This window comes from Pelophylax lessonae (genome assembly GCF_965119305.1).
Source record: "Pelophylax lessonae genome assembly, chromosome: 5".
Lineage (NCBI taxonomy): Eukaryota > Metazoa > Chordata > Amphibia > Anura > Ranidae > Pelophylax > Pelophylax lessonae.
In genome coordinates, this window is record NC_138772.1 from 492,754,957 (window position 1) to 492,771,544 (window position 16,588).

The window sequence follows — 16,588 nt, forward strand, 5'->3', positions numbered from 1 at the left end:
ATTACGGACAATCCTGAGGCACCCTCTCAAATTATGAACAGTCTTGATGCACCCCATCCAAAAATGTAAAAACAATTCCAATAGTTTTACATAACGTAGCAATACCCACACACATAGGACACCCAACATTAGAGGTGCAAGTTGGTTCTGACTAGTATTCCAATGTTTCTCTTCTTCCTCAGTTTTTTTCCATCACTCAGCTAATGTAACCCTAAAACCAATGGAGAGAGGCAAGGGAGGGTCAAACAAGCATGCTATGTGGACAACTGACATCCTTCTCATCAACTGATCATGTCATTGGTCGTTAGTAGGTTGGCAGCCAGTAGGTTGTAACCAGGGCTTTTTTCTCAGAAAATAGGTGCAGGAACCACGACCAAACTGTAGGTGGCTCAGACTCGCTCACTTGCAGGGAGATTATCCAGTGGGGGTGTCAGCATCCGCACGACGCCTGCATCCCCCTTGTCCTCAATCCTCATCCTGCGCTCAGGAGATCGTATCTGTGGGAGCCATTGGGAGACAAGCTGTCACTTGTAAACCCAGAAGCTGAACTTCTGGGTTTACAAGTGATAGTGGTGAGCAGGGAGCAGAGGTCCTGAGCCAGAGGTGGTGGAAAAAAAGCCCTGGTTGTAACAATGCACAATGAAAATCTGTAGCTTTGTGTAATTAAAGGCAGGCTTCATCCACCCGCTGCCTTGTATACAACCTTTGGACAAATGTTAGGAATTTTGCCAAGGCAACCCTGAAGAAACCTCAAGGCACCCCAGTGTGCCTGGGCACCCTGGTTGAAAAAGGCTGGCCTTGCTGAATTAGGTGGATTGCAATACAATGCTTCACTAATAACTTGGCAGGTAAAACAATTTCTATATATTCAATTTTCGCTGTATATTTATTTGGCTTACGTCTTCCTTTAAATTTAATATAAACAATAAGACCCTGCCATTTTCATTATCCTTTAAAGAGAGTGGAAAATAAACACCTTTTCGCTATGAACCTTCTTCTGTTTGTACATTACTACAACGTTATAACATCACTTAATAACGGGATGTAAAAACCAATCCCTTGTTATATATAAAAATAAATCCTCGGCTGAAATAAAAATTGCTTCTTTATATTTTATTAAACCTCAAAGGACAAGAGGTGTCATGCCTTAGCTCCCTTGCTTTGAAATGTATTCGCTCTGCCTCTGGAGACTTCATATTGAAACATTAACAATATTATTATTTCAGCGGCAGTAAAACTGTACATCATCACACGGAGAAGATAGAAAGGGAAAAATTACATTATTCATTCAGAATAATTTCCTACTAGAAAATAAATGTTACGGCGGATAAGGTTTTGAAATGGATACCGATTCCCTGAATTCTTTCCTGTCTGTTTCAGGAAATAGTGAGATCTTATTGATAATGAAGTACAATGTAGCTAAAGTTCACTTGCAAACATGGATCTCTGCTCTCAAAGTCATCTGCATTCTCTTTGTAATCCCTGACCGCCAGGGATCTCACATATCTGTGAGATCTGATACAGTATCTTTTGGAAATATCCTTGATAATAATTTAGCTATTCAGATTAGTGAAAAAGCCACAAATTTTTCCCCTCTTTTTTTCCTCATTTTATAGTTCTGGGAAGAGTATGCTGGGAAATTAGGTCAAGGCTAACTTGTCTGGACTCTTCAAAATTCTATTCGAAGCCAGATGGTTAATGCAGAACTTCAGGCAGATATAAGAGACACAGAATAATGGAACTTTATATTCATTAATACATAATAAAATGTATTTTTTTCTACATGTGAGAAATGTTAGTGCCTGAGTTTGACTTGGTATTAGCCTTCTTCCAACTGTCTCTACAGTGGTCACACCTACCTACCCCTAGCGTTGATGATTAAGCACTATAGCTGGCTCTGTGATCCTCACCTATAGCAGCCCCCTTTCTCATAAGGCAAGCCGACCTACCAGTACTCGTTTGCCCCTAGGTCTTATACACAATGCTATGGTGTCTGGCTACCACGCCCAGGCAGGCATGAGCTAAGCACAGCAAACAGGTACTTGCTGTTGGCATACAGGCAGGGTGGTCCACTGGCAGTCTGAGTTCAAGGCAGGTAACGTTACAAGAGTAGTCAGGATCAAATCTGTGATCAAAAGGCAGGTGAATTCAGAGAGTATTCCAAAGTCCAAACCAAGGTCTATAACAAGGGAACCCAAACTAGCTGGCAGGGAAGGGATCAAGCATAGTTTCAGGGTTAAGGCATAGAAATAAGGCTGTTAAACAGGGAGCTTTAAGCACATGTTGCAAACCCTATCACAAGCATGACACTAAGGACTCAGCAGGCCTATAATAAGTTTGGTCTTCACTCAGAGGCTGTGTGTACATCAGTCACCTTGTAGGCAGACAGTCAGACAGGGAGAATGCAGCCAGAACCAGGATGCTGGAATGAGACCAGCAGCTGCCAAGGAACAGGAGCAATTTATGCTCCTGTCAACAGCAAAACCCAGAAGAGGAGAAAGAAAAGCCCATTAGTTATGTTAACAAGGCATATGCTGATAGGATGAGAACAGAATGAAAGAAGGATGTACTTATCAGTCTGCTGCTTCTCCTTTCACTGTCCAGTCACAGGCTGGTGGAGGGTCAAGTCCTGTGTTACTGCAGCAAAAAGAAAATTGGTCTCCTGCTCTGCCAGACAAGGCTGTGCTGTGTAGTGGACCTATACAATTCCCATATTGAGTTCCCATAGATGTATTTAGTTTGTATAGCTAGCTGTTTGCCTGCAGTTAAGCTTTAAAATCTGCTCCCTTATCATGTTAAACGAAAAGTTCAGTTCAGCACCCTTAGCTAATCTAACCCCCCCCCCCCCGCCCCCAAATACACACATGCATGCACCCAGATGCTTACTAACTGCCCGAAAAAGGTGCTCTGCCGCCCCTCTGCAGTAACTCACATTAGACATGCATAGCTTCCAAATGTCCATCAATTAGAGGGACTTTACCTCTTTCAGGGACCAAGTGTCTCTATCTTAGTAGTCCCTCTTTTTGGCTTGATGTGTGGAACTATAATAACATGTACTATTTTACAAAAGTTACACTGCAATAAACATTTCAACCAACCCCAAATGATTGCATTTGTCATTATGAAAAGCTGGTATAAGGGAAAACTAGTGGTGAAGTCCAATATTTTTTTTTCAATTTAAATTTTCATGGTCCTCATAATTGAGGGTTTGGTGGGGGTGTGGTATTCGCCTATGCACTTTAAGCTACATTGCGTCCCACTTATCCATCTCAGAAAGTTGGAATGTATAGACTTGAATAGGGCTGTACTCCAACAGTAGCAGGATACAACAGGATGAGAGACTCTACAGTGAGAGTAGAAATAACAGGAGCTGCAGACTAGAGATCTTGTTGCTGTAATCCATGAAATTATAGATTTTGTGAGATGGGTGTAGGACTTAGACTTGTTTGCTAAAGCTCCATTGGACATAAAGGATCTATATGTTCTTGCTAAGAACTGTAGTTGTAAACTCAAAGCCACAAGTTAGATTCTAACTTCCAGAGTCCTGACCTTTGGGCTCCTTCAGGAACCATGCAAGTGATTACTTTTCATCAACTCTGTCCTTCAATTGCCATTTTAAAATAACACAGCAGATCTTCTGAGTATTGCAGTGTCCCTCTACAGATGGAAGCGAAACACCTGATAATGTGAGTTGCCTCTAAATGAAAAACAGTCCTTCATCCCTCTTTTCTTTTTATGTGGTTTCCTGCAGAAAACAAAGACCCCTGTGCCACTGATGTTGACAGATGGTCCTAAGTGGCTGCTGGATGTGACTTGGCAAGGAGTCGAGGATAGCAAGAACAACTGCATTGTGTACAGCAAAGGTAAACACTGCCTATTATTCTTTTCATAGTGATGCAAACATTGTACATTTGTACGGCTTGTTTTCAAAGGATTATATGTTTAAAGCCCAATGGAACTATCAGTTTAAATCAAAATTTATTCCATGTGCATGAAAACAAAAAGTGTGCAAAGTATTAGTTTAATTTCTTTAGAAAATAGCCACAGCCTGAGAAGAAAAGCTTGACCCCTGCCTGTTTTAGTGGAAGCAGTGGAAGCAGTGGTCTCCCTTCCAAGGTTCAACACTCTCTAGGAACTCTGCAATCAACAAAGCTCATGCACCCTGCTTATTGGAGATATCCAGCTGTCACTTGCAGGAGGCATGTCGGACTTCTGCTAAGAAAACACTGCTTCCAAACAGCAAGGGTCAATCTCTACATCATGCTGGCAGAGGAGAAGCTTTTCTACTCAGGCTGTGACTGCTTACTAAAGAACTTAAACTATAAGGCCTTGCTTACACTTACAGTTGGGGGTTGGTAGAAAAACACTTTGGCTATGTTTTTACATCCCCCAAACCACCCCATCTAAGCGGCAAAGACAGTCATATTGGGGCATACACATGGCGTGGCTGCAAGGCTTTGCATTGTTGTATGGCACTCGCTGTAGTTCATATCTCTCTACTGTATTCATGGCTTTATGTCTAAAGTACTAGTATGCTTCTGGCAATCCTAATCCTAACAAATGAGCATAAGAGCAGAGGGCCAGTCCACAAGCCCTGATAATGTAGTAGGATCAAGGGTTACAAAATACACTCAAAGTAAACCATATGTGTTGACTTGTTCTGATTGAAAGAAAGACTGAGTTCAACCCTCTGTGTCCCAGAGAGAAATTCAAAGAATCTTACACTAAGTTGTAGGCATGTTAGGTAGTTGTAAGGTTGTAGGTAGACTCAGATGTGAGATGTTCAAGAAGAAAGTTTGACCGCACTCAGGAGTAAATAAACTGGAAGTATTTTATTCCCATGAACTTGAATACATAGGTGCATCACACAGACATGGGACAGGTTGACGCGTTTCACAATTCTACAGATCGCTTACTCATAACCAAAAATTGGTTATGAGTAAGGGATCTGTAGAATCGTGAAACGCGTCAACCTGTCCCATGTCTGTGTGATGCACCTATGTATTCAAGTTCATGGGAATAAAATACTTCCAGTTTATTTACTCCTGAGTGCGGTCAAACTTTCTTCTTGAACACTTGACGATTGGATGACGGATCCGACCGGCACCGGAGTGTTTCGCCTCACCTGAGCGGCTTTTTTCTGTTGCTACAATTGAGACTCAGATGTGAGCCAGGTGTAGTTAGAAAAGAGTAGTAGTCCCCTGCTGGGTTCTTATATCTTCTTTTGAACGCTAATGGTGACATCCCCCTAGCATAGTTCACAGATCTACTGCTGCTCACAATAAACTGGAGTGGCCACTTCTCCCTGTTACATTTTTCATAACACACAAAGAAATAAGTAAAAAACTAGCAGATAGAGCCCTCTTAATAGTCAGGGTTAGTATGTAGACTAGGGGATGCAAACACAAATCTCACCACCATAATAAACGTTTATGTAATTCGACTCAGCACCTACAAGAACTGAAAAATATTTGGGTGGACTTACCCTTTAAATCATATGTGTTAGACAATGCAAGCCTAATTTCAATGTGTTTATTTATTTATGTATGTGTTTATTCATTCATTTTGTAAAATTCAAATTGAGCAAGTTAGGAAAAATGCAAAGTCAGAGCTTTCAGGGAAAAAGTCAGTGTTATCAGTAGATTCAGAGATCTGGAAATGTTGACTTTTTTCCTGGAGTAGTTGATATTGGCTCCACCCCCTTGCCACTTCTTAAGTCACCTTACAAGGGAAGGGGGCTGTCCATAAAATTAAAGGACCAATCGGAAGGCTCATGAGGTGGGAGGGTAATGTTATGTCAGCTGACTATAACTCTCAATCTGCTGTACACGGATTCTAATCAGATTGCATACATTTATTTGGGGAGAATCGCAGCATGTCATTATTTCAAAATAATATGGATATGCTTGCATAAATTATATCAATAGCTATATAAATAAACCTATTTTTTTTTATTTAAGGAAATACTATACTGCCACAAACAGTCTGTCTAAAAAAAATGTATTATTTGATGTGACACAAGAAAACATTTTAAAGTGGCCATTTTACTATACAAAAATACAGAAAAGAGTGCCAGACCAAAACCAAGTAATAGAGTCCAAGATTATTTTAAATGTCGGTAAAAAAGATTTTTTATTAAAACAGCCAACACTGCTTAGCAACTGCTGCCAAGTTGTTCCCCCATATGGAGAGTTTCCTACGGGTTCTAACACATTTGTGTAGCCACTGCTTTCTCTGAGTTCATCCAAGTTTTATCCTGTGTTGAGTCCTGATGAAGGGTGAATGGTGTTGCCCCCAGATGTGTTAGCCGATTTTATATGACTTTATTACCAAAAATAAAATGATCTTGGACTCTTTTATCTGGTTTTGGCCTGGTGCTACTTTGTGTATTTCTTTGGTTTGAGCTACGGTGGGGTGCCGATCAAGAAAAGCCTTTCTGTGTGGGAGCCGCCTCGCCACATCTATTGAGCTTGTTTGAAGTTTTCCTTGTTGGATTATGGGTACACTGAGGAAGTGGTCCTCTCCACAGAGTCTTTGGTAATAATCCAGTGAGCAGTGAGGGTAACAAGGGGTAGCCAGGCACTAGGGCAGCTCTTTGAAGAGTGGAGACAAACTCTACAGGACAAAAAACAAAGAAGAAAGCCACCTACGTGCAGCAGTGATGTTTATTGTACAGAGAAACAGATTAAAAGCACTCACAATGGTAGATGATATAAGGCTCATCACATATGAAAAACCACTCTGTGTCCTGGCTCCATGGCTCAGTTGAAATCCCAATCCTTCATGTTGACCCGCAGCAATGGGACTTTGTCCCTAATAAGATGGCCACCCGGCTTCTGGAACCAGCGTGTAGCGCATAAGGGCGGAAGTGACATCACACAGCTTGAGCAGGGTAACGCGTTTCGGAGCATGACCTCCTTTGTCCAACAAAAACATTCAACCCTATACCTGTAAAAGAAGACAAAACTTCTTTCTAATGCTGAAAAAATCTGCTAAAGTCTGCACTGAAACTGACATTTCCTGGAGTGTCATTTTCCTCGGCTGCATATGGCTTTTACTGGTTGCTTCCACTGACTTCAAAACTGCTACTGTATCCTGTAATGGGTGAGGGGGCAAGTGGGGATTCAGTGAAAGCTGTGGAGGAACATGGAGACTCATGCTTTCAGAAGTGTCAGTTTCAGCATGGACTTCAGCAGATTTCTCCACATTGGAGAGTAGTGAGTATATCCTGTCTTCTTTTTTTACTTCTAATGGAAGACCCCTTTAGTGGGGGTGTTTTCCTGACTGAGACCCCAGCTCTGACCCTCAGCATGGGCATTATAAAGCAAGCAGTCCTCTAGCTAAATTGACAGGTCAGTAATTGGAGTAAGAAGACTACAGGCGTAGTTGGGAACTTTTGCGCAGAGATCTCATCAACAAAGTCCTTAAGGCACACAAGAAGCTTCTGGGTGGCTTATTACCTGTAAATACTATTTTTTTTGTGTCTGGACCCTTTAAATCCATTTTCATACAAACTGTGATTACTCCAATATATTAAATGCTGTTAAAGTGCATAGTTAATCTTTCTTCATTTCAGGCTCACATTTGTGTGTGATGTTTGTGTTTTTTTATTTATTTCGGGAACAGCCGGTGGTTGCACCTGTAGAGATTAGCCTGATCCCCGCTACCTTGTAAACATATTGATATACTGAGATCTGTCATGTAGAACCATTCATTTTGCTCTGAAGTAAATACAGTACTACTCATGGTTTTATAAAATTTTACTGCTGTTCTGATAGCATAGATGGATTAAGAGTTCATACAGACCTATATTTTTCTCATCTTTACTGTTACACTGGGGGCCATTGTTTCTTATTATATAATGCTTTTCTTTATCTGAAAAACAACTTAAAGTCAGTTTATTCTGCATATATTTTGTCATCTCATGTTCCTCCTGTCCCCTCTCATGCTAATTACATTTTTAAAATGTCATGGCATACCCATACCTCCTAACTTTTTTGAGATGGTAACGAGGGACACCTATTAAGTATGTAGGCATAGGACACACCCCCCTGTCACACCACCTTAATGGAAATTTGTACAAAAAATATTGATTGGTTAAACCCACAAGTGCTTTTTTACCACTACCTTTCTTTTATATTGGCTTTTGGAATTTACAGTTGCAGCAATTTAGATATTGGATGAAAGGTTTAGCATTGGGAAACCCTTTTTGATAGATAAGTAGTGCATTTTATATACAACTATATAAATCAGACCAAAATGAGGGACAAATGAGGAGGAAAGAAGGACAGAGGGACTTTGTTCCAAATCAGGGACAGTCCCTCGAAATCAGGGACAGTTGGGAGCTATGCATACCTTATATTGGACCCAATGACATCACTAGGTCTCTGTGCTCTCTATGTGGTGCAGGCAGACATTCACATGTGGTGCTGAGCCTCAAGTCAATGATAGATGGTTTGAATCTCGGTTGGTTCAGCAAGGACTGGCCAAGATTTGAACCATTTATGGACATATTGATTGTACAACCAGCATGTTGAGTTTTTAAATGTGATTATTGCAAGCGGCTACAGCCGGTAGTAATAATCACTGTGTTCTCCCAGCAGGGACAGCTACCTGTGCCCAAACCCCCCTGCCCAGGGAACACAAGGGGGTTGATTTATTAAAGGCAAATACATTTTCCACTTTGCAAAGTTGCAGTTGCTCCAGAGCTTAGTAAATGAGTAAAAGCTCTGCTGACTTCCATCATCCAATCATGTGTAAGCAAAAATGCATTTTTTTTTATTTTCCTTGCACGTGATTGGGTACTTTTTGCAAAGTGAAGCCTTACCTTATTTACTATGTTCTGGAGCAACTGCACTTTGCACACTGCAGTTTATTTGCCTTTAGTAAATCAACCTCAATGACTCCACGGAAAAAAATTCCATTACCACTGACTGTGTTTATGGAGGAATCACGTGATTTTTGTTCCTGCAACCTGTGCTTGCAGGAAAGAAAATCACTTTATCTTTGGCATACCATAGTGATTGAAAGAACTGAAATCCAATGAACAAAAGGGAGGGTCAGAGATATGCTGAGAAAGAAAGGACATCATATAGTGCTAGATGTTTTCTAGCCAGGAGATGAAGCAGGTTTTATCTGACTTACTCCATCATCTAATGCACACTGTCAGAAGGTCACGGTGTGCAGCGAAATCAAAGTAAGCTCTATTCACACTTCCAGTGATTCTGTCCACAATCCCTAACCACATGGCAATCGTAGCACAACACGCTGTGTGTGTATTTGGGTGCTATTATCCTTTAATGGTACGCCAAACACAATGCGATTCTGCCGTGATTGTCTTGCGACAGGATCATAAAGCAATTGTGGCAGAATGCTCTGTTAAAATTTGTGCAAAGCTTTTCGCCCAAACACACGTAGGGCAGCCTATTCAAGTGGATTGGCGACATGCAGAATCGTGTGAAAATGGAATTTCAAAAATACTTGTTTTCGCTGTGCGATAATGTGAATTAGGCTTTAGCGATGAACTTGTCGGATATAGTCTATTGTTGAGTTTTTAACATGGAACAAAAAAAAAACAATGCTGTGGGCTAATTATCAGAACCTACCAAATGCACTGCCCAGCTTTGACATGCATTTGTAGTGCTTTTGGGGAGCGCTAACAAGCTTTTTAAACCTATCATCAGCCATAACTAATCCTCCAGAATCATCAACATAAAAATTTTCTACCACTATCTAGGAATCGGGAAGCACCCACAGAGGTCACCACTAGCTGAACATCTCTTGCCAAATCCAAAACATTACCATATTGACTTGTGTTGATGTACAGCAGGGATCTTCAAACGATGGCCCTCCAGTTGTTCAGGAACTACAATTCCCATCATGCCTAGTCATGTCTGTGAATGTTAGAGTTTTACAATGCTTTATGGGATATGTAGTTCCGCAGCAGCTGGAGGGCCGTAGTTTGAGGATCCCTGATACAGTATGATGTGAATTGCCTTTCCTTTTTAATGTATTTTCATTGATTTCAATAGAAAACACATCAGGAAAGGTATCTAATCAGCTAGTACAAAACTAGCATTAATTATGTCTATTTTTATTATTAGCCTGATGTAATCCGTTATACAGCTGCTCTCACACAAGGTGAGAAAGAGCAGCACTGTGATGAATTCAAGGTGCTTTTATATGGCACAGCTCTGTCCCTTAAAAAGCTTACAGGAGGGGAGAGCAGAAGAATGACCTGCTTTTCCTTCATCCTCCAATCATAGGCAGGGGCAGGGCCTGAACCGGATTATATTACTTAACTGCAGTGCAGTCTTTAAGGCTTGGTTCACACCTATGCATTTTTTATTGCTTTTTGCAGGAACGCACTACCGTCCTTTAACATGGATTCCTATAGGGCATGTTCACATTTATGCTTTCTGCAGCCTCTGTGTTTTTGAAAAGGGTCAAGGACTTTTTTAAAAGCAAAACAGTGGGTTTTTGGACTTCAATGGAGAAGCTGCAGAAAAGCATGTAGTGCATTTTTGCCGCGATTTGCTTTGTTTAATCCACCCAACAACAAATTGGCCCAAAAATGTCAAAAAAGCATTGAACACGCGAAATGCATCAAAAAACACGTGAAAAATGTGTCAAGAACGCGTGTGCAAAAACGCAAAATGCACCGCGAAAAGCACCGCAGAGACAGATCAGAAAACTGCATAGGTGTGAACCAGGTCTAAGAAAGTCCACCACCTGACACTGGTGTCTAGTATACTCTGATTGGCAGTATAACATAATCTATTACGGGTAAAATAGCTCACATATATGTGTTTTTTATAATATATTCTTTTTCCACTGATGTCCTTTAGATTCTGGTGCTTGACACAAATGCAATCTTTTTAATGTGTACTGTTTAAAACCGTGTTTCTTCATAGAGTTTGCAGTTATTAATGCACAATATATGGAGGCAGCCATATTTGTTCATTACATGTGCAGCCTCTGCCCCCAGCTATTCATGCTAATTAATGTGCTTTACTTCCAGGCCAGCACAAATCCTCTTACCACCCCCCTATTGACATGTCAGAGCCGAGGAGGAGCCTAGACATAAATTTTAGTTATAAGCAGCCAGCCTGGAGAAATCCCAGCTGCTGTTGAGGGTAAGATTGTGGCACTAGGGACCCAGCCCCAGGACGTGCTAGCATACCCCTGTCTTGATCTTTTTGCACCCCTAAGAATTTTGTGCCTGGGGCAACTGCCTCTGTGGCACCACCCAGGCTAGGCCATTGCACGCCCACAGTGGCTGTTTCACCATCTGCTCCAGATAAAGTGCTTTAAATCCCTATGGAGAAAAGTGCTAAAATTATTCATAATTCCAATATCAGTTATCCATGCTTATCCATTCTTCCGAGAAAGCATGTGTTGGCAGAAATTGTAAGACTCCCATAGGGGGAATTTACCTTTGGGGATTCACCCTCAAGCATATGCATTTATAATATAGATGAAGATTCAAATTCTTGCATAAGACCAGCGATGATAGGTTCTCTTTAAGGAACACAGGCACCCCCCCAGTATGAACATGCAGTGCTTAGCACTCCAGTCCCTTATGTTAATACCGGCTATTGTAAACCAAGACAACTCCTAGTTGTGCCTTGAAGTAACTTTGATTACCTCTTTGTAGATTTCACAGAATATATTACGATTTTACACATTTTCTTGGCGGTTTTACAGCCGTAAACGCACACTAAGATGAAATATGTTTTTGCCAAGGCAACCTACTGACTGCTGTAAAAAGGGGAAAAAAAATTTATAAAGCCCAAGAATTTAAGCAAACAGGCGTTCATATCAAATTATTTACATCCGAAACATTAATCGGAACATCAAAGAGTTTCAGAAAAACTTCCTCGAAACAATTACAAGTTGTTCTTTTAATCATTACATTTTACACACTCAGAAGTGGGTTTCTTTTTAACCTTCAGAAGCCTTTGAAAGTGCCAAATGAAATATTAAATATATAAATACACAGCATCAATTTGCATTTAAATAACGTGTGTCAGGTTCTGTAAAACATAACATTTGTTGTGTAGGAATGCGCACAATGGAGGGAGCGCTCTCGGCTCCGAGCTATCGCCGTTTATCTCAGATACCACAATTCCACGTATCTCCGTCGACGCTCCCTGCTCTTAGATGACCCAAGTTACAATAAGCAGATTTATTATGCATAGAATTGAAGTTAACTGTTTGTTCACAAACAAAAACAGCGTTATGTGATAAAATATAGAGGGGTCTGCGCACAGTGCTATTGCTTCTCGGTACTGGAAGACGGAATTACCTTTAAATGAATAGCTGTGTTTTTATGTGTGAGCTCCATAAGTATGCGTAAGGTCTAAAAATGTGTGCATAAATATTGGAAGGCTTGCTCAGTGCTTTAAAGGGGAACTATTCTCACCTCTCCTCCACAAGCCCCCTCACCAACCTTGACCTCTTATCCTGGTCAACATACATGTTCACCATCATACCATGGATCTTGCACAGAAGTAAGAAGAAACTTTTATTTCAAAGAGATCACATCACGTCAGGATAGGTACAACGTTTCTGAGTCACCCAGGACCCCTTCGTCAGGACTGCTTGACTCCGAAACGTTGCACTTATCCTGATGTGATGTGATCCCTTTGCAATAAAAAGTTTCTTCAGACTGTTGTGCAAGATCCATGGTGTGCTGGCGAACATGTATGTTTATATGTGATTGATCCAGTGTTCAGCTGGTGATCGCTGCAGCACCCACAACACATGTGCCTATACCCTGGAAGGTGTGCAATGGGAATATTAACTACTCTTATCCTAGTCTTCCTCAGGGTTCAGAACCTTTGGCGGTCTCGATTGGCCTTTTATCTTCTATGCCTCCACTTCCATTGCCCCTACATCCTAAACTGTGTAAATATTTTGACCACACAGATAAACCACAAAAAGCGTATTTCCCTAATCTACAACTTACTCCATAATAAATCTACTCTTAGTAAAAACAACCTCATGACCATGTCATGAGGAAGTAGACTTGGGTTCTACATTTTCCAAATTTCAGTGTCAAATTTCAACGGGCAATACGCTCCATGTACAACACTACCCACTGTGTCACACACTGGGAACTGGCACTGAAAATAAATGTTAGATGGTATCTCACGCCTTTTAAACTAGTGAAGTTGTACCCTGATAGCTCAGCACTTTGTTGGAGAGGTTGTGGCCTTACGGATAAACTTTACCAAATATTATGGTCCTGCAAAAGTTTCCGTAGCTTCTGGAGGAAGATTTTCCAAATTATATCAGCAATTTCAGCAATCTTAACAGCTCCTGGTCCTGGCCTTGCCATATTAAATATTGGCTTAGACTCCTTCCCTATCCCGTATCGTAAAGTGATAGCTAACTTGCTGTTGTCTGCAAAACTAACAATTACATGTAATTGGAGAATGGATCTTGCCCCTAACCATTCAGAAGCTGTGAATACAACCCAACTCAACTATTCTTATGAGAGAGTGATTGCTATATACTCTAACACCCTGTCAGCCTTTGATAAAAGTTGGAAGCCATGTCTTGATTGGCTAGATATCTGAGTACCTTCATGTCTTCTGGTATAATCTGGCTTTAGTACGCACAGTGTAGCCACCTATGTTGTTATTGTTATTTGTTGCTTCTCTTGATATTCTGTATATATTAGCAACGTGTCTGAAAATAAGTCACATAGTCTATGTTCCTAGGTCTGATCGTGTTTGTGTTGTACTCTGATCCAGTCTTTACTCTACTAGGTAACTCTAGCAGCTGCGTCCGCAACCCGTATCTGTTAAATTTTGATCTCTGAAATTTCAATAAAAACATATTGAATCTAAAAATGTATGTCATTGAGAAAGTAAACCAACTTGGTGTTTGAGGGCCACCAAACCTGAAGTGCCCCTCCCCTTAAGGCCTAAAAGGCCCTAGGTGAGGGGTTAACTAAGGATCGTGTTAATAAAATGGCATATTGGCGTAGGGGACCCTTTTTTTTCTGACAATTAAAGCACCTTGCTTAGAACTATTTTAGTGGAAGTCCATCCTAACATTAAAATCTCTAAATCTACAGGCATCCACAATCTAAGACTAAACTTTCTAGCCCTGTAAAGAAGAAATCGGTATACATACAGTTTTTGAAGCCACTCCAGTCTGGTCTCTAGCGGCCGAAGCTCTGCAGAGGAGACAGCCGACAATGACTGGGAAATGAATGGGAAGTGACATCACCCATAGAGTTACCATGGGTCTTCCGTTGTCGGCTGCCTCCTTTCCCCCCCCTCCACAGAGAAGCCATCACTGACAGCTCAGCATGGGACTGGACCGGATCAGCTTCAAAAAAATAAAAAATTTGAAATTAGCTCTTTCTTCTTTACAGTGCTAGATAGGTTAATTCTAGATCGTCGATGCCTGTAGATTTAGAAATTTTAGTGTTAGAGTGGACTTCTATTTTAAGTGTTGTGTTCATTGCACTATAAACTAGGTACTGATTTACTAATAGAGTTGAGATTCTCACCCAATAAATTCTGTGAAAATTTACTAAAATGATCCAGTAAAAAAAAACACATTCCTATTTACTAATTTCATCTGCATGCGAGTGGGTATCCAAAGTGAACAGAAATTTATTGTGTGAAGATTCTCAACTCTCTTGGTAAATCACCCATAGGAATGAGCTGAAGTTGTGGTCTGAACGGTAGCTGTTCAGGAGTTGGTGGGAGCCGAACGCCATGTTTAATAGCGGTTGTAACAACCAGCCCCATTCACTTATATGGCTTGGAATCCTGTAAGTGGAAGTGAAACTGCAACCAAGAAAAGACTGTGCTATATGGAAAAGCTGTGTAAATCTCAGGACCGGATTGGCAGAAATGCCATTCATTCAGCAGGTAAAACAGCTCTGAAATATGTATATTGTCTGTGTATTTAGATTTTTACCTGGAGCTCGGTTTTAATGAATAGCAGTGAAGAACTTGATACCCACAAAAAGTTAAGTACGTCGTAGTGGAATGTGAAGAGAAGGAAAAGAATGGCAAGCCAACCATTTCAGCCATATCTAGAGACCCCTTTCTAATCATCGAGTAGCAGCAGATCCATTTTGTAGACACGGCCAGATACAGAATGAGTTAAACTTGGCAGAATTTCTCTGCCGTGACCCCACACCTCTGATCACAGGGCAGAAAGCTGTGTGTATTTGTGCTGTTAAAACATATTTTAAATGCCAAGTCAGGAGAAAGACATCTGAGGAGGATGCGCTTGTCATATCTTATTGCACAATATAAACATTATATAGAAACCTACCCAGGACTTTTAATTCTATGGGAATGCATAGATATGATACAAAGCTGGAAGAAGCACGGCATTTAAAATATTTTTCATATGGCATAACAAAATACTAATGAAACAAAGATTCTGATTGGTTGCTGTGGGATACAGAGACAGTCCCTTGACTGTACACAGAATAATACAGAGCTATGGTGCAAGCTGTACACATATTGATACAATTTTTAGATGAACTGATTGTTTTGATCTTTTTAAACAAACCTAGCAAATATTGATTTTTTCCATCTCTTTAGATGGAGAAAAATGATTGGATGGATTGGGCAATTCTTATTGTTGTGCCAATCACCCGCAAGAGCATAATTTTAATTTATGCAGTTTCAAAGAAAGCAATTTATGTATTATTTAAAAAAAAAAAAATGAAAACAATAAAACGATAAAAAGAAAATTTTCATACTGACAGCCAATTTCATCCAACTCACTATTAAAGGTGTTCATTAATTAACAAATTGATTAAATTACCAATTATGTCCACAGGCCAACTTAGCCTTTGCCTACTATTCAGTGTTTTTATAACTAAAGACTAGAATTTTTTATGTAAAACATCCATTTTATTGTGGAATATACAATCTAAAATACGTACTGCCTCAAAGGATATTATTTGGCTAATACATTTAGAATGTATCACTGCTAGGCTGTAACCAGCTTGAGCTCGTAACTTTCCTATTCTGGGTTCTCTAGGCTTCCCTAAGCCTGGTGGGTTGATTGCTTCAGCCTGTTGTTGGATGGAGGTTCCGGTAATCAGTGTGGGAAGGATTATTCTCTAGGTCATAAATATTTGCCTAACACCCATATTTAGGGTATAACATGGAATATGGTCACAGTCTGCAGTCCCCCCCCCCCACCCCCAAGCTGCCTACCCCTTTACTGAACCTGGTGCCTTTTTTTCCTTTGCGGAGTACCCTGTGTGCTTTTGAATTTGGCACAGCTGTGTGGGTGGGGGGATGCATAGATCTTATTGGAGCATTGAAGTCAATTGATACTTTCTCCATTCCCACAACCAAAGATCAGTATTGACCTGAGGCCGAAGGAATAGTCTGCAGGAGCCTGAGTATTGCACCTTTTACAGTTAACTAGTTACATAGTTAGTGAGGTTGAAAAAAGACACCAGTCCATCCAGTTCAACCTATGATGTGTGTGTGTGTTTGCTGTTAACCGTACATTGTATACCCCTGTATGTTGTGGTCTTTAAGGTGCCCATCTAATAGTTTTTTGAAACTATCGATGCTCCCTGCTGATACGA

General features: G+C 40.6%; 1 protein-coding gene across 2 annotated transcripts in view; it reads left to right on the forward strand.

Annotated features, from left to right (window-relative positions):
• Positions 1-16,588, forward strand: part of ZFPM2 (zinc finger protein, FOG family member 2) — a 559,985-nt gene that overhangs the window by 322,688 nt on the left and 220,709 nt on the right. For both annotated transcript variants that reach the window (XM_082257925.1, XM_082257924.1), the window contains exon 5: positions 3,752-3,863. In XM_082257925.1, the coding sequence (XP_082114051.1) occupies positions 3,752-3,863 (112 nt within the window). The remainder of the gene's footprint in view (positions 1-3,751; positions 3,864-16,588) is intronic.